Source organism: Pyxicephalus adspersus, chromosome 2 (genome assembly GCF_032062135.1).
Source record: "Pyxicephalus adspersus chromosome 2, UCB_Pads_2.0, whole genome shotgun sequence".
In the NCBI taxonomy this organism is placed as follows: domain Eukaryota; kingdom Metazoa; phylum Chordata; class Amphibia; order Anura; family Pyxicephalidae; genus Pyxicephalus; species Pyxicephalus adspersus.
This window is the reverse complement of record NC_092859.1, coordinates 76,604,114-76,627,506: the sequence shown is the minus strand read 5'-3', so window position 1 is coordinate 76,627,506 and position 23,393 is coordinate 76,604,114. Positions and strand designations below refer to the sequence as shown.

General features: G+C 35.6%; 1 protein-coding gene across 1 annotated transcript in view; it reads right to left on the bottom strand.

Moving 5' to 3' along the window:
- The window catches only part of ANO4 (anoctamin 4), a 75,513-nt gene that overhangs the window by 29,052 nt on the left and 23,068 nt on the right, over positions 1–23,393 (bottom strand). The window contains 6 exon segments of the mRNA XM_072401101.1: positions 3,628–3,759; positions 4,267–4,311; positions 7,528–7,628; positions 9,978–10,142; positions 13,044–13,180; positions 14,091–14,291. Of these exon segments, the coding sequence (XP_072257202.1) occupies positions 3,628–3,759; positions 4,267–4,311; positions 7,528–7,628; positions 9,978–10,142; positions 13,044–13,180; positions 14,091–14,291 (781 nt within the window).

Genomic DNA, 23,393 nt, shown 5'->3' with positions numbered 1-23,393 from the left:
ATGTAAAATTAGCTCTTCTAGCATTACATTAATACATTCAGTCTAAATATATTTTGGATATCACCTTTTAGAATGCCTAATACATCAAACTATCGGTGAATAAAAGAAACCTGTAGTAGGAGAAATGCATAGATTGCCATTGGTATTTTGCCTCTAAAATGCTAGGTATCTGGCTGTCTCTGCTTTCAGTAAGTCAATGACCTGGAAGTAAAATAAGTTGCAAAATTGTTAAATAGGCATCTACAAGATCTAGTTCTATCCAACTCAGGAAAACAGGAGGTTAGCCCCACAAGCATTCTGTGTTTGGCATATGCTGCAAATATGGGAAAACATCCCCCATAGACATAAGCCCTAATGCAACTACATACTTTGTGGTGTAGCAAAGCTTGTTTTATTATTAACTAAATTCCAGTACAATGAGTCTGCAAAGTTCTGAGACAATTCGAACATAAACAGAGGAACCTTTGTCCAGTCCCTAAATGTGGTGGCTGCATTAGTTTTCTAGACTCCTGTCCTTTAGTCCTCACTCACTCTACCCTATCTTTAAAATAGTTGTTTCATCACTCTTCACTCCTGATTTAGATTGCAAACACTGTCACCTCTTCTTATATTCATTACACAAGGATGTTTTGTAGTTTATATAAGATACACAGGAAACCTAGTTACTTTAAAGATTTCAATGCAGTGCACAGGAAGATCGCCAAGTATTTTCTTTGCTTACATTGACTTGAGCCTAAAAAGAAACAGCTACCAAAACTAGGGACCCATTTAGACATTTAGACTACTGCCTTAATGTGGATCTCAAGTTTAGTAGCATAGGTCACCTTTCTGGACCCTTAGTGATAAGCTGTTAAAAAGCAGCTTTAGAAGTGCTCCAACAACAAAAGTACTAAGACGACTCTTCTTTTTCTAGAGTTTGTATTTTTTGGTATGAACATAGCGACTCTTTATGCGATTCTGTGCTTGACAACCCCAGTCTTAACCACTAGTGTGTGGGAGTAAACTGTAGTAAACTCAGAAAGTACTACGAAAATGAGGCACACAGGCTTGCTTTTTAATTAGGCTTCACATTAAGGTTTAAAAATTGATTTTGTCAATTATCCAGAATTTTAGGTTAAACATAAAAACAGCAATTATTAACAAGCAACTTAGAAAATATTTTTCTTTAGCAGTTCATAATTTGTCTCTGCATTGATATACATATGTAGTCAACCATTTGTGCTGCTGGCAGAGAAAACACAATTAAACACAAATTTGTTGTTCATTGTTCTGGTCCACAGCCACATTGCTTTCTACACTTGAAAAGGTAGACTGCAGACAAAATTCATATAAACAAAGCAATGTGATGATAAAAGTCAAAGCAAAAGAAAATATGGATAAGAGGTTATATTTAACAGGCTATGTAGATATGGAAAAAAATAATACACCCTGACACAATTCTGTCCATACTAACCTGTCGATTGAAACTATGCCACTGCTCTAACTATGCAAATATAAAAAATTGCAAACTACCACGTGATATCCTTTACACCAGTGTTTTTCCCCTTTTTTTGAGCCACGGCACATTTTGTACATTGAATCCTGCGGCACACCACAAATCAAAAATGTTACAAAATGACACTGTAGCTAATTCTCGTGTGTCCAATTAAGCTCCCTACTGCCACCCACTGACATGGAAGAGTATTACATCACTCTGCCAGTCACTACAGCACAGACACAAGACAATGGTAATTGGACAATTTCCCACGGTACAACTGTAGATCTCTCACGGCACTAGTGTGCCGTGGCACAGTGGTTGAAAATCACCGATTTACACGGTTATGTTGATGTTAGCAATCTGCATTAGGATTGTGTGTTTTAAAATTTACCTTGTTGAATACTTTAACTTATGGTAAGGTTACCCATAGTTTTTAAAAGATATTATTTAATTTGTGTTGACATAATCATTAAGATTGATAGCATTAGCATTAGCATAAGTATATCTGCAGCTATCCATGAACATGAGATACCAGTTTAGTTCAGTGTTTCTCAGCCTTTATATTATGGGGGAACCCTTGAAATAACTTTAAGGTTTTAGGAAACCCCTGACAATAACATTATCCATAGCACACAGTACTCTTGCAGATAGCCAAAAAGTTTGTGTCAGTGGTCACTTACCTAAAAGGCATATATTTCATATTACTAAAATAACCCTAGCAAACATTGAAAGAACCTGAGGGTCTTACAGAACCCAGGTTGGGAAACACTGGTTTAGTCCATGACCATTCATATCATTTATTGTCTACAAACACCTGAAAAGAGTTCTGTGAAGATTGGGCTCAGTGCACAACATGTACCAGTAGGGGTCACCAGAAGTCTTTACATAGTCAACCATGCGTGGCACATTTTATCTTCATCCAATGTAGTCACCAAATCATATACCTTGCCCCTCCCAGAGACCTTGGTTTTACAAGTAGTGATCCTTAATGTTATATCACTGTTTAAAGCTTTTTTAATTGCAAAAGTATAGTTAACTTCCTGGGTGGTTCATTTCTGTCCGGATTTATATATCTACAAGCGGTACATTGTCTTTCATTAAAATTTATTTGACATTGTAGGCCTGTAATTCTTAGGCATAACTCACCAAAATATGTCCGATATTTAATAAATGTAACAATAAACTTTAAATAAAAAACACAAAAATGTGTTGAAACAAGAATGCATAAATAAATCAAAAATACTGAAACCTGTAATAAAGCTGTACAGAAGCATATATAATAAATAAATATATATATATATATATATATATATATATATATATATAATGCTAATGTATTCAATACAGGTATTTTTTATTGAATCCAATATTATTAATTTTTTTCTCCCTTCAGGAAAAATCTCCTTGTGCGCATGTCAGACAGGCACTGTGGATAATACTTTCTCCTCTTGTATGTCATCATCAGTCAGCTTGAAGCTGCTTGTGATCTTCTATAGAACAATTAACGCTCTACAAGACTGGAGAGGATACACTTTCATCAGTGAAGCTGGGTGATCCAGTAAACCTGGAATGACTTTCTTAAACGTCATTTGATATTTGTTAGCAAATGTTTTCAATCCTGGACCAGATTTTTTCCAGGTTTTCTGGATCACCCAGCTTCACTGATGAAAGTGTATCCTCTCCAGCCTTGGAGAACTTTATTAAATCAGGCCCAATGTCTTAAAGGGAACAAATCAGACGAAGAAACATGTCTTACTTCTGGGGCATGAAGTAGAAGCACTAAGCACTAATTAGAATGATATACTAAATCACATTGGGCAGTTGGATCAGTTTGCAATAAAGTAATCTCCACTTTGGAATACCCAACCAGCCACTTCTTTCAACCAAGCAGCCATCTTTCAAACTGAGGGCGAGGATACAACAAATAAAGCAGGTGGTGACTATTATTTAAAACTTTTCAAAGTCCCATTTTTTATCACTTTCCTAAAATCTTGAGATACCTCATGCTTTGGTAGCAATTATAGCACTTTTTAAAATCAAGTTATCATATTATGCAACTATCACCAGAGAATGTTAGTCATTAATGGTCAATATTATTACAAGAACACTTGAAAACTGGCGGATCCAAGTTTATCATAAATTAAACTTACTGGTGGATCCTCTGCTGACTGAAGGGTGCCGTGTAACAGTCATTTTCTTCCAGGTCCGGAATTGTCTCCTTGTCCAATCTCATGGGCTTTTTAGGCAGCCATCCCCGGAACCTGCTTAATTGCTTCTCCATCCTTAAAAAAGTGAACAAGAGATTCACATAAAACATACCAGCCTTAACACACATTGTAATTGTGTCACACATCAACTATTGTTTGGTATTTTACAAACATACTTTTTAAAATATTTTATAAAATTAATAATTTAAAAAAGGCCAGAACACAACATAAAAGAAAATTAGAAATAAAACACATTTAACACATTAACAAATAATATTAGTTTTTTTTTTTTTTTTTAAAAACAGACCTTTAGTCTCAGCAAAAGCTATGGGCAAGGTCTTAGCAAGATATATTTTAGCGTAAGGTTTTGGTGTTGAGTGTTATATAACTTAACTTTTTTTTTATGCACTGACTCACAAAAAAGGAGTGTGAGCGATTTATTTGCATTTTGTTTTACTTATACAAAATAAAATAGTGGAAAAAAATCTGGGATACATTGGTCGGATTTTACAGATAAAATACAGATTTGCAGTACAGCACAACAAACAGCTAGGATGAAAATCAAAGGTGAGTTGTACTGACCTGCTCATGAACTTGTATCGTCTGTGCAGGTAATAGATTTTTCTCCTGGAAGAACAGCAAAAATGAAGCCAGTCGGGAAGAAAACCCATCGACAGTTACAGTATGAACTAACAAGAAAGCAAAGGAGATTGAAGACAGAAGCCTGTAAGAGGTGGAGGAAGAGACTAGAGAGATTAACACACACACCAGTCAGCAGGAGACTGTTGTGTCATCATTGCTATACACATCTAATGTCCCCTACACTTTGGTCACCTTATGTGTACTACCAACACCAACAACATACTGTATATGGAAGGCTTCTGTACAAAAACATACATCGGATGGCACTAAATTCATATTTATAATATAGCCACACAATGATCATTGTTTTTACTTATTTAGTTAAACATACTTATATGCCAATCTTGTAAAGGAAAATTCATCTTCATTGGTATCATTCTGTATCATTATAAGGACAAGAATGATTTATTTTAATATTTGAAAAACTACTTTCCCTTTCACATACAGGGAAGATAATTATATCTTTAAAGTCAATTATGATTATCCGTTGATTCTATCTGTGGTGAAGAAATGGCACTCCCTATCTCCGATGCACCATTTGGAATATATATATTTACTATGATAAGGTGCAACCTCTGGTCCTCCCATTGCTTTTTGGCTGGTCTACTTATGGTTTCAAGTCCCATAGACATAATTATGAGCTTGTTCTATTTTTGAAGCCAAGTACGTTTGTCAAAAAGTGCACAACGTTGATGATTAAAACCCGGGATGCAACAGGCCATGGTAAGGATATTCACCTAATCGCCCATCTCATATAGGGAGTTCCACTTGCATTTTTTCAGTGGGAAGAAAAGTATCACTGTACAATTGCCCTTTAAATAAAGAGCAATAATGTGCTGGACCCTGATGCATGTGGTCTACATAATATCTACTTGTTGGTAGCAGTACCTACCACAGGCAGCAATGTAACCCACTTACGAAAAAGCAACAGAGGCTGTTAAATTAACCCCACAGCTGGACCTCCCTTGACCATAGGTCAGTAATAGGTTGACAGAATTTAGTAATTTGGTTTCTGATTAGCTGCCATTATTTGAGGTGAGGATTTTATTTTTTTCCTATGTATTATTCAGCAGCTCTGTTGTGTATGAATGCTTCTAGTGAGCGGCTTTCTAAATGTAATATACACAAGGATTTTATATACTGTAGATAGTGACATTGATCCAATATTCATATTATGTATTTAAGCAAATCCAGCAGATCGTATCTGTATTGCATTGATAGTACAAGCATATCACAGCAACTTTGGGAGTGTGCGAAAAAGTAGACCTGTCACATTTTAATTGGGCAGATTTTCCCTTACATTCTATCCTTTAGAATGTGGGGAATAGGTAAATAGGTGCCACTAAATAAAGCAAAAAAACAAAAGAAAACTCACGCAGACAGCAAAAGAAATGCAGTAGATGTTTTAACCCTTCCATATATTATCTAAAACAAAAGCTTTAGAATTAGGCTTAGTAATTGCACCAAATAGAATTAAAAAACGTAAAAATCTGTGTATAAGTCGTATATTTGTTTGTTTAGGTATATTTTTACAAATAGATATGCTCTGTACCCACAATTAGCTGGTATGGAAGGGTCGTTCATTTTTAGTGGTGTAGGATATTGAGCAAATGCTGGTATAATCTGATACAAAGCTTTAGGTCAAATGTGTTGTAATAAAAGATTCCTTTCAGCATTTACCCTCCATAACAGCCTGAAGATTACCACAGTGAACTAAATTATAATAAAGAGAAAAAATCAATAGATTTGGCCTTATGTATGAAAGAACCTTGTACTGCAAGCTAGAAATAGAACAAAATATATAAATATATCTATGTCCGTACTTAGGATTTCCAGAACAGATCAATGTTATTGGCAACATGTACTTTGCAGGTAAACGTCATGTTTAAGCCTTTGAAAAGCTGCACATATATTTTCTCTGTGTACCATTGCTTTCATTTTAGTTTGTGGGCGGTTGATGCTTTACTGTACTGTGGCTCACTTAATAGCATTGCGATAAACCAAGACATGAATTATAAATTATGTATACATAATTTATTTGTACTCGTCCCCAATAACCTCTAGTGAGCCATTAAAAGATTAATTCCTCTAGCTGTGTGATTATCTCCATGTGTATGAGACTGAGTCTGCTTATTGTCTGGCTGGCAGTTCATTACACATCTATGGAACAATGACAACTGTACACTTTATAATACTGACAACCGCTAGGCCTTCATCCCACTGACATGAAGCTGTTTCTTCAGTCTAAATGAATTTTCCCTATGTTCTATAGTTTATCACAATGTAATCAATGGAAACCTATTTTACTTTCAGTTTTAAAGAGGAAATGGCGTTTTCCACCAAGAAAACCTATATTGGAAACAACCTATAATCGCCAATTGCTGACTTCCTTCTGAATATACTTGTTCCCTGGTAGTCTTGCTATTCTTTTAAAAGTCAATGACTCATAAAAAGCATAAAGCAAGAAATACACAAGCGGCATCTGCTTGACCCGCATAGCTGTTCTGGGTTAGTGACACAAAAAGTATTGAAGGCATTGGATCACAGTGACAGTCAGGTAACCAAAACTTTCAGAATGTGAGTTTAGTAATGGCAGACTTATCTCAGCACAGGTTTTTTTTTACTATACACAACATTATACATATATTGTATGCTTCCACACATTTGCATTTTTTGTCCCCTGTGATTGCTGTGTGTATACTTATAATATCAAATTATAAGGATCTGGTTCTCTGTACATAAATGGGGCCCCTGACTAGTGATCAGCTTGCATCAATTATAATTCAGAGTTTCTTACTTAATGCTTAGTATATTTAAATTAATTTTCCTTGACTTTATGGTTTTGTCAGTATGGTACTGATTACATTTCTGCATACATATTTCTGGTTGTGCCAGTACATAAATTATTGCATCTCTGTGGCACATTTCTGGAAATGTTAGTACAATACTGATCCTGGCTTTGCACGTATGTTTTTGGATGTCAGTATTGTACTCATAGTGATATTACTGTTTTGTCTCTGCTGACACATTTCTGATTATGGAAGTGTTTACTTCGGGTGATTATGATTATGGAAGTTCTGAAAAGTAATTTGGAATTTTAAGTATGTTTTTGCTATCATTCAGCTACATGTATGACTAATGTTGCTAGACGAAGAAATATTAGAAGATCAGAGAAATATAAATTAAGCTGTGTGTACCTACCTGAAAGGCATCCTAACATTCATAAGTTCGGCATATCTTCCCAGCACCTCCCAGGGAGCATGAACTTTTACAAACATGATGTCACTGTTGGTAATAGATGACTGTAATGAGATCACAGCAAGAACTAGTGAGAGTGAGAGTCTCAGGGGTGCCCGGAAATAATGATTTATGCAACATTAGTCAAAGATTGTACATCTAAATCTGCAGAAAATATGTACTGTATATTACACACTTTGTGTGATTTTTAAAAATGTTACAAATTAAAACAAATCTAACAAATTAAAATTTGTTAGAATAAATTCTAACATAGGAAAATACACAAAAAAATTAAATATATTTAATTTCTTGAATTTGCCAAGACTTGTGTCTCTTACATTTGAACCTTAATCATACATCTGGGAAACAGCTACCGGTATATACACAAAATAAATACCTTTATGCCTATTGTTTAACCTCACATAATTTGTAATCTTGTTACTGTATTACACAAACCTCAACTTGTTGGGATGATCACTCATATTGGTACATATTGGTTTAACACTTCCCCATGTTTTGTCAGAACAGAAAACATTAGGCTAATAGCCCAATGAATAAGCATAAAGAGCACTGTTGAAAGCCACAAGGCAAAACTAAACCGTGTGTCATCTATCTGGTTGGGCAATGCACATAAAGTTTGTAAATTACAAGACTGGCTAGGTAGAATTACAAACTCTTTATTAGGAAAATGGAAATTATATGTATTTTATCTGTGTAATTAGCCATTTTGCTATTTTGACAGATGTGGTACTTCTAAATTGCTCCATGGTTTCCTTTATCAAACAGGTTGCTTCTTTGTTTTTTGTTTTTTGGTGGGGGGAGACAATGAATATAATTGTATACTTAGACATAACAACTTTACCTCAAGTTTTTAGACAGCTGTCAACAAAAAAGTGTCATATTGCTAGATAACTATACCACAAATTGCCCATGAAATATTTCATATATACTCCTTTTAATGCCATTGAATAGGGTTGGTCACTGGTGATTATATACTCCCCTGGACTGCTAGTATTGGTGCACTTGTGATTTTAGAAGGATATAACTTTTTGAATGACCTGTCTTAAAGTACTTTACCATTAGAGATGAAGGACTTAGTACCAGAATGGGATAGGAGTGGATATACACTGGACTAAATTAGGCTATTACTACAATAAGCATACTTACTCAATTAGAGAACAGATGTTACAGATTGCATCATCCAGAAAATGTGCTATATTAATGTGGTAAAATGGTTTGTTGTCAAATATATGGTAATTGTACAGTGATTGTTTTTTTAAATATCCTGCAAACCTCATTCTATCAGGTTAAACAGCATACACCAAAATGGTACTTTTGGTTATTTAACCTGTCTTTTATGGGTGAATGTTATATTGATTTACCCAAGAAAAGGTACTTGAAAGGTATAAACTAGAGATGGGCAAACAGTTCTAATATATAATAACTAGTTAATAGTTTATACTTTGTTTCTTCTATGTGCACCCAACAGCATTTCCCACTGTCACTTCTTCTACGTCGGCTGCTACTACTCTTTCTAATTTAGCTAACTGTTTTTCAGCACTGCCAAAAGTTTCAGGACTACTGGTACTTTGCCCTTCTTTAGGCATACAACCCACTTTAAGAACTCAGTGTTTTTTCTGTTGGTCTGTGTTGTTCATATAAAGCCTAGCCTCATTAAAAATTGAATAATAATGGATTGTAGCTTAAGAAGCAACTGTAAATGCTTCTCTAAAAGACCTAAAAAGAAGTAAAAAGTGCCATTGGATCCCATGTAAAGACTGCACATGGAAGTTTACCATATTCCCAAATTGTGACTAAGCTCTAGCATTTCACACCACTAAGCCTAGTCATTGTCATTGCTAAATTTCAAGGGTCTCTGTTGACCACTTACATTTTGGAATTAGACAGCTAAAATATAGCACAGTTTTTAGTACAAGGAAGGAGCAGGGCTTATTTTAGGGTTGGTCAGAGGCCATAGCTCTACTAAAATATGGGGATTAATATGAATACTGGCGCAGATACCTGCAGTCTCTATAAGGTACATGTATTTTATTAGAACCCTAGAATAGGTCAGGTTTACTTGAAAGCAGCCCTTAATAAGAAGCCACCATAAGTATTGTGAAAGATAGATAACAATAAATAAACTACTGTTTTGGAATGTAGGTACAGCATTGGGAAAAAGTCATCAGATTAACTCATAACTGTTTTAAAGACAAAAATAATTACACACAAACACTTTACAAAAAAATATGCAACAAAGCATTTCATCCTAAACTACCATATAACCATTATGCTTTTAATTCAACTGACTTTAGAAGATAAAAAGTAATTTTATCCTTAGCTAAATATTCTTGTCAAGCAATTTGACTGAAAATTCCTTTTAAATACTTATTTTAACTGAAACTAAAAATTACCTCTTTTTCTATCTGCAACCCTTCTGCTCTAATATTCCGTTCAAAGATTTCTCTTTTCTCTGACTGGGGGCTTGATTTTCTGTATACCAGAATATAATCAATGCGGCACTTTCCATCATTGAAAAATAATCCATTTGATTTGTTTTTTTCTGGCACATTTGGAATCTAGAAAATAAAAGACAAAGGGTGTTGTTAATGGTAAATTGAAGAACTGCTATTAAAAAGGTCATGATATGTAATGCCTTAGTTTTGTAGTCTTGGATATATAGGGAAACGGTTAGAACATTTGGTGTGAATGCACGTCTGTTTCTCTGTTGGGAGAAGCTAACCTTACTATATGTTTTTAGGAAGCACTGTCACTAGGAGGGAACATAAGGTAGATGAACAGGCACCGCATCTTACATCTAGGATTTGTTGGCCGAATAGTGCTGCTAGAATTAAGGATAGTGGTGTGGCCATTCCAAGATGAACATGAAAACCTCCCTAGGCAATGCCCACACATGACTATGGTTGCAAAGTCACTAAAGCAGAAAAACAATGAAAGGGACAGGATGGAGACATGACTTGATGGGGCTTGCAGTCAGTCTTAAAATAGGGCTGTGTCTAAAGAGATACTGGAGTTTCTTACGCTTGTTATGTTGTTTTCCAAAAAGCCAGGAGAAATAAAACTACCCAGTTTCAACATAGGAAATGTCTTTCTATTGGATATCAATCAGCTGTAAAGGGGAACTTTAGCAAAAGCTTTTTATGTTTTATGTGTGGTGGGAAAACATTAGAAGCTCTGTCTGGTCTTTATCATTTTGTGTGTCCTTTTCACTTACTGTCTTATTAACCATTCCTACCTAATAGTATTGATATTGTTAATTTTCCTATTAAAAAATCTGCCTGTTTTTGGTCCAATATTGTGTTTTATAAATACTTTTTGTATATGAAAATGTACTTTAAAGAGGAAGATGTCATTTTAACAGAACAGACTTCAAGGGTGTCAGACTTCTGAATTTAAATTTTCGCAGAGTGTTTACAGCTGCTATCCAGGAAATGCTAGAAAGCTATAACATGATGATGAATGGATATCCAACTCTACAGTGCTGTGATGACCAAACTATAGACAGATGCAGGGTTTTCATTGTTAATATCTCCTGAAAGGGCCAACAATTGCAGACAATTAATGATGATGTATTAGATAACTGTACTCTTTTAAAGGTTCATGAGATGAGTTGACTATATAGGATACCTGTCATTAACTCACATGTTCTTCTAATTTTATTCTCTACTCTTACAAAAATGTTTATAAGAATACAAATTTGCTGTCACATTTGGGGAGACAGGGCCACCAAAGTGAGGAGTCCAGTGTTCTCCCCAGCCCCTTTTCGCCGGGCGCACCACCCGGCACTTTTCAGCAACCACCTAGCTGTTTTTGGGTGGTTACTGAAGAGTTGGGTCACAATACAGGGCTGCCACCTGCCTACAATTTCTTCCCACCCGGCTTAAAAACAATTCTGAGTTGAGCACTGGGAGTCTAAGCAGTAACTAGATCTTTTCTCCCTGATCTCTCCAGAGCCTCTAGTGGTGAGGATGTTGCTCTGCTGGTTACTGCCGAGTTGCGGTCCTTGGAAACACCAGAGTGGGTAGGTTGATGCACAGTACTAAATCACTAGGCAGGAGAATTGTAAAGGAAGGCCGGGGTTGAGGTAGGCAGGGAGCAAGAAAGGTCATGGACAAGCCAGGGGTCAAGAACCAGAAAGCCTGGAAATAGACACCGGTGACACAGGGGCCACTGCAGACACAGATAGTGCAGAAGAGAGGTGCCTGCGCTTTAGTGCGAAAGAGTTAAGTGTGACACATTCTGCCTATTTTGCTCTTATTGTTCTCATGTCCGAGCCAGAATTCCATATTGCTCCCAGGATTTTTCAATATAAAAAATATTTGAGATATGAGAAACATTCAGCTTATGGCAATGTATATCACACATTTTATATATATGTTTATTTTTTATAAAAATCCAGATCAATTATTTGTCTCAGTGATACCCACAGTCACATCAACCTTAAACATCTATATAAGAGGTGAAAGTACTTCACACAAAACTACAAAATCTCTGTGTTCTATATTCCATTACACTATAATCCATATTGGATCTGTAACAGTCTTTGAAGTTCACCTGACTGAAACTCTCTCGCTTTCTATAATAGTTTTTATTCACCCCTGGTAAAAGTCTAAGCTGGCAGATTCCTTAATATAACATTTCTTTGTGATGTTCCTGGAAAAATCACTGAACCTCAGAGCAATGTAAAAATAATGAGCACAGTCTAAGGAAGCCAGCTAGAAGACCATGAAATATATCATATTTCTAAGATTTGTTTTTGTAAGAGAGATGTGGAAGAGCCATACTGATGGTCATAAAACAGATCATGCTCTGTTTTAAGAAGAATTCTTCTGTTTAAAAAAAATCCTAAACAATTTTACCTCTATCTCCCTATATGCATTTTCCAAAATGCTAAATAATTGGCAAGCCAAAACAAACATACATTATTATCGTCAAAAAACAGGATACAAATGTGGGGTGTGATGTCCTCCCTAAACTGTTTTCTGATCCCCCTGAAATTTAAACAGTAAAAAATTTTAGAGGATTGTGATAGACAATCTAGATTTACCTTTTTTTGATGTAACCACAAGTATGAGCATAGTATGCTATTTAAAACATTTTTAAAAGTAATAAATAATGATAGTTGTAGTCAGCCAGTCAGAGCTGTCAGTTGTCAATAGCAGGTTGGAGCTCATATGGAATAAATTCCAAGTTTTCATCCAAACTCAAAACAGCTCCAATCCCAGTCAGAATCAACTCTGATCATAACTATCAGAATATCACTATTCATTGGTAGAGATTTTCACATCTTAGTAGAATCACCTAACAAATACGTAATAGAAGATAATATTTCCAACATTGACTAATGTCCAGTGATGTGTCTGTGACATCCATATGTAAGCACTTTTATTATCACAGGATCTGTTTAATGGAAATCAAAGTAATCATCATTATTCACAGTAAACCGAGTTGCTTCTTACCTCTCCCTCTGCATCTAATCTGCTGACTTCATCAGACATGCTTGTCAAATTACCAGCATGCAGCAAAGAGTCATCATCTTTAGAGGGACTGTTTGCAGCTTCCATGTCATCAAAGAATATATTTATGTCCTTAACTCCTGGAATTAAGTAAACACAATCGATTCTTTAGAAATAAACATTTTCAACTAAAGGAAATTATGTAAACAGCATGCATAATGCATCAATAGCTACTCCCAAATATATTTACAAGATCATTTGCCCCCAAACTGAATATATATATATATATATATATATATATATATGTGTGTGTGTATGTATACAAAATTATTTGCAAGGAAAACTAAAAATAGGGATTTTTGTCTCTCATCATATCATTCATATCATCTCATCTTATCATTATTGGGTAATCTAAATCATTGTCATAAATCTAAATCAATGTAACTGTTGAAAGTTTTTTTATATATTCAGTTGTTCGGGGTATTATTGGATTCATTCATTCATGCTGCCTTCTTGCTATGCAGTTATTAAAGCTGCACTTCCGACATGTATTTCATACCCTGAAATGTCAGGGTATGATGTCATCCCATAGAGTTTAACATCAATGACTTAAAAGGCATGACATCAGCGATCAGTCCATCCAGGCAGTAAGGCTTAGGAAAAGGCTGTCAAGGACTGGCCTAGAGCACAATTAAGGAGAGTATCAAATGCTGCAGGAGGGATAAGGTATGTTGTATTACCCTTAGTTCATTCACTGGACCAAACAAGCCATTAACCTTTGCAGTAGGGAAGGGGTTCACTGCATTGGAACAGTAAGTTCAGCTTTTAGTGGCATTCCCACTAAAATAGTTAAATAGTGGTACATGTGTGAGCTTTTCGATATGCTCAAAGTAAATCAGCAAAATATGCTGAGAGAAAAAAAGAAAAAAAGTTTTTATTAGTATACCAAATAGCACTGAAAGTGAAAAATACAGCTGAAGACCAGTCATCTAAAGCCAGTATTACAACTGTATTCCCTATACTTCTGTAGATTGGAGAAAAAGTATGTACCTGGATAATGAATCTCGGTATTTCCATTCGATAGTGCACACTTGCCAGAAGAGGAGGCCTCCATTTTTATTGACCTTCGGAGAGGAGGTAGGGAGGAATGTCTGACGACAATGTGATCGTTCGGCACGGACTGACTGGCCACACTTTTCCTTTGATGAATCTGCACTTGGTTTTTAGACCCATGAATGGATATACTTATTCCTGGACAAGGAAAATATATGTTACAGAAAAAGCGATAAATACATGAAAAAGGGTGCAGAGTCATTCTGTATAAAATAATCCCACTAGACATATATAGGCACAAATTTAAACATTAAAAATTAAAAAAAAAAAACATTAAATCACAAGTATAGTAAGGATTTACCTGTGCATTTAACAGTGTGTTTACTGCTAGAATTTACAATTTTAACATATATTTAATATAGATTGATAGAAGAACAATTAAATCTTAATAGCCCAACTTAAAGCTCATAAGCTTTAACATGTTATTTTCATTGCAAAAGTTATTTCATTTTATTAATCAGCAGTTTTATTTAAATATTTCTGTTATAAAGCTACAACTGTTTCTTAATTGTGACACATATTTTCATTTTCAGGAAGCCAGTCCCGAGCTTTGATATGCAGCCAACAATGAAGCATATAGACAGAAAGTTGCATAAAAAGAGCTGGAAGAGATCTGTGGCACAGAGATGGAACAGAAAGTACAATTGCTTAGAGTTTACATTTAATTTATTAACATTTACAAAATAAATAAAAATGTTGCTCATTTAACTAATTTATACTTATAGCTTTAGTATTTTGTTAAAAATGGTAGTCAAGCTCCATTCTATCCCCAATCCCACAGAAAGATGCAGTGAGTTTGGAGCAACAATAATTACCAAATTTACATTGATCATTTATAAATATTTAAAAAAATTGAAACTTTTAAATATTTAAAAATCCTTTTGACAAAGCTAATGAAAACTTGATTGGATTACCATTTGCTCATGATTTAGGTGGCCCAGAGGTTCGCCTTTTACCAACCTTTTATCGACCAACTCCCAAAAATCAGACTGATGCCTACTTGATGGGTGAAATGACCATAATGACTGCTTTATTTGTTAACAATTGGACTTCTTCCCCCTATTTTACCACCGATACCATCTCTCCACCTACTCTCAGCCCACCAATCACCTGTCCCCCACCTTTCCCACAATTTACTTAACCCTTTCCTTCCTGATCCCCTTGAACCTGTTAATGGTGGCCCTCCCCCTATTTTCGTTGCATTTGATCAACTCCAGGCCTCACTCTTTCATTAAAAAAATGAACTGAAAAATGTCAAATAGTTTTGTATGTACAAACCTGTATGTATCCTTTCCATTGGTTTCATACCCTCAACCATTGGTATACTGTTGTATATATTGTAAAAAAAATCTCAACAGATCCAAACTGAATGAATATAACTATTATTATCTCAGGGATCTCTAAATTGTTGTGAGACCCTTATTTGGAAGTATATTTCATGTTTTAATGCCAATGTAATTTAAAATGTTTTTTTGTTTTTTTTTTGGATTCCATTATTCTATTACAAGGAGATTTATTGATATTTTATGTATTATACAAATATGCTGATATCATAACAAACTGAATCATATCAAAAACTGCTTCTTGTCTCCAAAGAGGTATACAGATTTCTCAGGCACTATTTTAATGCAGAAAGACACAATTAATGCCAGTATAACATGAAAAGCTGCTGACAATGAGCTTTGAATTGCAGTCTACAGCAGGCTATAGTTTCTTTCACAAGATTTACTGTTCACTGCATCAGACTATTGCTTACCATGTTCATCCATATATTTTCAATGCAGTAGCATGAATAGCAAGCAACCTTAGCTTTTATTTAAGCATACCTTAAGCATACATGCACCCACCCCACCCTTTCATATATCATACAAGTCTCATGTAACAAAACAGAAGCATATGTTATTACCCCCATCCCCTGAGGGTAACCCTAAGTCATCAAACATTCTATCGTCGGAATCTTCTAGGTCCATGTGTTTCACATGGAGCCTTAAAAATGTCACATTATAATGTCGCATTATAGGAGAAGCAGCAGCCCAATGGATGAATGGATCTGGTCCAGATAGGGAAAAGTATTAGGATGTGATAGTGGAGTGGTACTGCAAATAGAATTACATCAAATTCCCTTAGTTGGGATGATGCCCAACCCCAAGTAGATATAGAAAACAAACAAATAGACAAGTGTTTTTTTAGGCAAATGTAGAAACTGTATTTAGTGATAACTTCTCATAGAATACATGTGTACATATAATACAGATAGTGATCTCATAAACAAGGATCCGTTGATCCACCAGTCAAGTTGGTAGTAGATATAGGTTATCTACTTAGTTAAACATGGTAATATCGTGTTACAGAACCGCAAAAAAAAGATACAGAGAAGTTTGTGCACGGCTAGTAGACCTGACACGTTTCGCCCAAGGAGGGCTTCTTCAGGGGTTGCTGTACACAAATGAGGTAATCGCATATGTTGAAAGCGGTCTATATGTTCATTAAACATAAATAGACATTATCATTTCATAAGGTCAAAAAAGAAATACATTTACAAAGACATATGATATGCATAAAATTGTGCATATACCAAGTAGTAGTACAACTGATATTGTGTTGACAGTTAACTTTAGTGATAAAATATCCGATTGAAAACTACAGATTAGTGGATAAATATCAAAGTGAGGATTAGTTAGTATTGTGACATAGTATTGCCCTGGTTAGTTAGATACACGCATATTAATGCATAAATATCTTGCACAATCTATATATAAAAGCCTCTGGATCTGGTCCTAAATTGAAAACATCAGCTTACAGCAAATGAGTTTGAGGAAATCTAGCCCAGGATTGCTGGATAACTTCCAGTTTTCTAATGATAGTCTATCTTCTTCAGTCTTGGAAAACTTTAATAAATCAGGTCCAAGGAGCTAACGAGCTCTGCAGAGCCGGTTCTAGGGTTAGGCAATTGCCCAGGACTCCACCTTCTCCAAAACCCTAATTAACAGAATAGTAGGGGTGCAGAAAGTTGAAATGTTGTGCATTTGGGGCCTACTACATAATAGCCCAGGGTCCTATTTTATCTAAAACAATATCTGCTACTTTGACTGTAAGAGAATACAGAAGAAAAACAGCACACACTGGTATTCCTGACAAGTAAGAATACATAGTTATATTAAAAATGATATTCTGCTTTTAGCAGAGATTCTTTCAAATGTGAATTTGTGATTCACCTAAAAGACCCCACCAGATTGGTATACGTATTTCCTGGCCAATTAATGTCCATGGAAAAAATTACACATTGTAAATTTCAGTAACATGTACGCATGCAAATGCTCAAGGACTAAATGATTAAATGTTGCATGCATGTTGTAATACCTTTCATTCTTCTATCTCAATTGTTACTTATAAAAATGTAATGACATGGCAATATACATCAAGCGTGCATTTTTTAAGCAAAAAATGTACTATTAACAAGGGTAAATGAAGAGATGGGGAGTAAGCTCATATGCTTTTAAGACCTTACAGTACTGTCAGCTACTGACATAATAAATGAAGATGAATAAGCTATGAATACTCTAAAGAAGGAAATTATATTTGATTAAAAAATATTTTCTTGATTTTATTACATTCTGATTAATGCCTAATATTAGTTATTTTCATATCAAAGCCTGTAAGTAAATATTATAATTATAATTCTTCATACCTCTAATGAAATGGTGTTATGGGTTTTATGGTATAAGAAAGCACTACTTCACATTATAATGCATTAAGACTTGAGTATTATTTTTACATTATAACATTACTCTGTTATATGTTGTTGTCTCCTATGTCATTACCTGAACATTCTGGGTTTACAGATCCTCCTAACACGTTCCCTGGTTATAACAAAGTCTGGTATTAGTAAATAACAGTGTACCTGGATGTAATATGTATAAACTGGATATAATACATAAAAAGCCAACTACCAAATCAAATTACAAGTTTCATTAGCTTTCCCAGGAAAAGCAGTTTTCTGATTTGGTGCAGAAGCCCAGCTAAATAGGAAGGCTACAGGTAGGGCAGACCTTGCAGAAATCAGAACTAATAGGAAAATTAAAAAGGACTCAGATTCAAATAAGATATTTTATTGATCTTTGAAAAATTGCTGGATTTCTTATTCCCTTCATCATGAAATAATCACTGCATAAACAAATGTGTATAATAAGAATTACCATACATCTGGTATAGTATACTACGTTCTATGATTTTATTCTTTGTCCACCCTTCTCTATACCTGGAAATAAATTAATATTTCTTTAAGCAGTATGAAGTACATCGACATGGAAAGAAGCAGCAGAAGACACTTACCCAAATCATTATCAAACTAGAAAAGAGTACCCTTCATTTGACATGCTCTAGATGCATGCTTTAGCTAATGCAGGCCTTCCAATATACTTAGTAAGACATTTCCCTTCTCTCTATCAGAACTATTGCTACCAAGAGACAAAGGGCTGCTGCACTTCAATTTTTAGACAGTCCATTTGATGAGCTATTGTTTTAAATTGAAGCCTAAATCATGAATACTCAAATGACTGAGAGTGTATTAGCAATTTATATCCTATTTTAGAAATGTAGAACATTATATACCAGAAAATAGGATAGACCAGACGGGTCAATGAAATAGTTCTGGTCATGTTTATAACCATGAAGTGGCAGTATCTAAACACTACTCCTCTGCTTTTTGGGCATAACTTCTATAGTTTAGGTCCTCTTTAAGAGAAGTGCTTTGTTTTGGCCACAATTCTAAAAAGCTGATGCTTTTTTTTATTAGTTTAGTTTAAAAGTAACCATTAACAGTTATATTGGGTAACTAATCCTAACAACATAGTACATCAATTTGACTATGTATTTTAAGAAGCAATTTTAATCAACAAAACAATCATACAAATTGAATTACCGTTTGTAAGATCCAAATCTAAGCAGAACATTGATTGAAACCAAGTAAAACGTCCTTTAATGTTTGCCAATTGGTTCACCTTTGTATTGCAATTGAAACTATCTTTCATGTCACAATAAATCATAAATGTAATAGTGATCTCTACTAGATATAGTGGATGGTACATTGAATACTTGCATTCAATAGCAAGAAAAAGACTGACAACTTTTTCTAAGAATTTTTAAGCTGTAAGAAACTACCTGTCCTTGTTTTTATCTTCTCAAACTTATTTCTTTTACAGTATATGCAGCAGTCATGAATTTTTGGTTTTATTTTTTGTACGGCTTGTTAAGAGTATGTACGTCAGCACTGTTAGTGTGTAGAGGGCAGCTGAATAGAACTGTCCTCATGTGCCCTTGTTGAGCAAATCTGACAGAAGTCTTGGCAGCTATCAGTATCATAAGGGGAAGAGACGTGGAGTACAAGGGGTGGCAAGGGCCTAGAAGCATCCACCACTGAAATACAACTTGTGGCACATCTTACACATCACAGGATCCTGTAAAGGTATTAGAAAAAAAAAACAATAAAGAGATATTTTTTGTGTGGTCTGTTTATTTCTGGAGATTTTTTAATGCTTTATTGAAGTGGTAAGTGGTATTATGTACCCCTGCACTTATTCCCCAGAGAAAGATATCTAGGGCCCCTAATAAATGTGGCTTCCAGATTCCATTGAGCCTCTTGCCAGCAGAGGTTATGTTGTGGGGAGTAGACCCTCTCTACCAATGATGGAAAGTTGGAGTGTTTTTTGTTCAGAGGGAAGAGGGTTACATGCTTTTTGCCTCCTTCCTTTGGGAAAACCATGCTGTACAAAATACAATGTACAAGAACCAAATGTACAATGAACAAAACTCAGAATTCTGACATTCTAAAAGAGCTGACTTCTAAGCTTAAGCATAAAGCCCCAAATTCCAAGCTAAAAATTAAGGCCCTGTAATTCCGGTAATTCCGAGTCATCATCCCTAATCACAACCCATCTAACTGACAGTTCCAACTTCATTGATACACAGCTCTCAACCTCATTGCCTCTGTGCCTACTATCACATCCTACACACTCCTCCAGTGCTAATACTACCCCGTGTAAGACCTTACAGCCTCCAAATTCCTCTGCTACACATAATATCTGTGGTCATACCTTCTGCACTCTTACTGTCCTATCCTCTGGCCTCCATTACTGAACATACTTCCCGCTACAGCTCCCTTCCTGCAAATACTGACACATACCAGCTACATCATAGGGAAGTTCTAATTACTGATGCCTAATCCAGAGCATCTCATCTAAACACTATTGTTTGAAAGTGGTTGTAAATGCAATGGTGTGTTAACTTTTTTGTGACAAATCTGCATTTTTATTTATTTATATTTTTAAGATAAATACACCGAGAACATTTGATTTGCAGTTTGGTAAACTATATCACCTTAAATTGGAACTAAACTAAACTTTAAAAAAAAATTGCAAGCAGGTCCTATATTGCAAAATGGGTAGGCAATGTCCCTTCTGCAAAAAAAAATAACCTTACCTGGCTGATTGTAATTTTTTTATTTCCACTCCCCTTTCTTCTCTTTGTCCCAGTTGCCACCATCTTCACCCGGTCTACTTCCAGGTAACAGACCTTTGGTAATCTTGATTGGCCAGGCAGGGATGGTGTAACCCACATGAATTCAGTACCTAACATATCCTAGCATCCTACACTGATTGCAAACAGAAGGATTGCAAACAGGCAGGTAAGTAGATTTTTTGTAAAAGGGACACAGTCTCTCACTTTTGCAAAGCAAATCACTGCCTGCTTTCAATTTTAAAGTGTGGAGCTATAGTTCTGCTTGAACTTGTAGCCACTGTTCTAATGCAGATCTAATGTCTTTCTATTTAAATACATTGAAAAAGTAACAGTTTCCATGAGGTGTACCTACCTTTTCACACAACAGTGTGTCTGGGTGTGTGTGTGTATGCATATATATAAAACACTTACACACATGCACACATGTCAATATATAAATGTCTACACATACTATAGTAAAGGGCATGGAATTTTCAAACAATTATGCCTGCAGTGAATTTTCCTTTTTCCAGTAAAATACCACAATATTTTCATCAAACCAGTGGAGCTATTCTGATTTACGAAAGCCCTGGCCACAAGGGAAATTAGAGCAGAAAGTTGGTTTGGAATCTCTGCACTCTGCAGACTTCATGAACTGCAAAGCTACAAAAAACAATTCAACTGACTTTCTTTTCAGTAAAATCATCTATTTCTGCCCTTAAGTATATTTCTTATTTTGAGGTTTAATATAAAAAAACATGCATCTTGTCTGGCTGAGGTAGGTTGGGGAGCACCCTAGGTACATAGGTATACCTCAGGCTAATATTAAAAGTCAGATTAAGAATCTTATAGTATTACTTGATTTGAATTGACTTGAATTGATTTGAAACGCATTTGATTTAAATAAAAGAATAGTTTTATTAACCTGTTCTGTGCCTTATATAGTTTAGTTCTTTTATTGATCCTCTTTTCGTTATAAATTAAATTAAACCTGTTTTTCCCTTTTAATGTCAATAAATATTTTTTGCAAAGTCCTACAAAGCCATGCAGCCACACTAGGAAAACAATGAGTTTGTTTTATAAAGAAAACACTTAAGAGAAGGATGACAGTGGTGTTTTCCATAGGGACTTCAATTTGTGTGTTGCCCCTATTCTCTAACTATCTTCTAAAAATAAGTGACAGACACAATTTGGTTATTTGATACAACAGATTTACATTCTTTTGTAGTAGCTTTAGTAAAGAATTAGATTATATAACAATTCTGTAACACCATTGGGGGAATTAATTAAACTGTTTATTAGCCCACTAGTTACTTCTTGTACGTGACACTTGCATAAAGTACTGGCTGACCCCTAGAAGTATAGTAGGGATGGAGACGAATGGAGGGATCAGGAATGTAGGCAGTGGACCCTCATGAGGAGGGTCATGGGAGCAGCAAGTTGAGGGTTAAGGTGAGGGGTGGACAGAGTGAAAAAAAGGTCAATTGTAGGGACTGGTTAGCTGGTCAGTGGAGGAGTGGAGTTGAAAATTAGGGGAAGGGGGTCATTCTTACCCAAGTCATCATAAAAGCAAGTTCCCTGTCCACCCTCCCCAGAAGGGTGCCGAGTTGGCTGTTCCTAAGGAGGGCGGTCCCTGGATATTAGCGGTTTGGGGTCCTTGGGCGGTAGTAATTTGGTGCTTTGGGTATCTTGATTGGCCAGGCAGGAATGGTGTACCGGGCATGAATTCAGAACCCCACATATCCCAGCATCCTACACTAATTGCAAACAGAAAGACTGCAAACAGGCAGGTGAGTATGTTTTATTGTAGAAGGGACATTGCCTATCCCTTTTGCAATAAAATCCCTGCCTGCTTTCAATTTTAAAGTGTGGAGCTATAGTTCTGCTTTAATTTGTAGCCACTGTTCTAATGCAGATCTAATGTCTTCCTGTTTAAATACATGAAAAAAAGCAACAGTTTCAATGGGGTGTACTTACTTTTTCACACTACAGTGTGTCCGTGTGTGTGTATGTATATATATAAAATACTTACACACATGCACACATGTCAATATGTATAGATGGCTACACATGCTATAGTAAAGACATAGAATTTTCAAACAAGAAACGCAAGACGGGAGAGGAGGGTCTTTTTTCAGCATGACGGCGAGAGGGCAAGAAATTTTCCCACCCACCCTCCCTGTTAAAGTGGGTTAGGAGTAGGATGTGGGTGCCTTTTCGGTAGGCGGTGAAGTCCTTGAAGGAAGGTGTTATTTTTGACTGTTTCAGTGGGGATGAGGGTCCCATCTATGGTATGGGACTCTCTTTAAGTTTGGTGTTGGGAGTTGTTTAAATTGTTTGGTTGTAGGGCTGTGAGTGCTGCTGGTATTGTTCCCGAGCTTGAGGTGGGTTGGGTTTCTATTACTATTCAGTTCTCTGTTAGAGTGATTTTCCCTCACTCTCCAACACAAACATTCAAATGAAATCTGCATTGATTGAGGGAAGGCTGGAACCCCTGCCAATTTTTTTATTTCTGTCTCTGTCACTGTTGAAATTCTTCTCCATTTCAGGTGAAACAATTTGAGAAACAACAAGAAGTAGGGGAAACCCCTCAAATGAGCACCAGATAATAGAAAACCTGACAGGAATTTGAATTTCATCTCACTCATTCCAAACCCAAATACATAATCTACAGTACCATGATGCAATAGAAGGACAGGGGAACAAAGCTTCATGTTACCCACAGAAGCGACATTGAAATCCTTG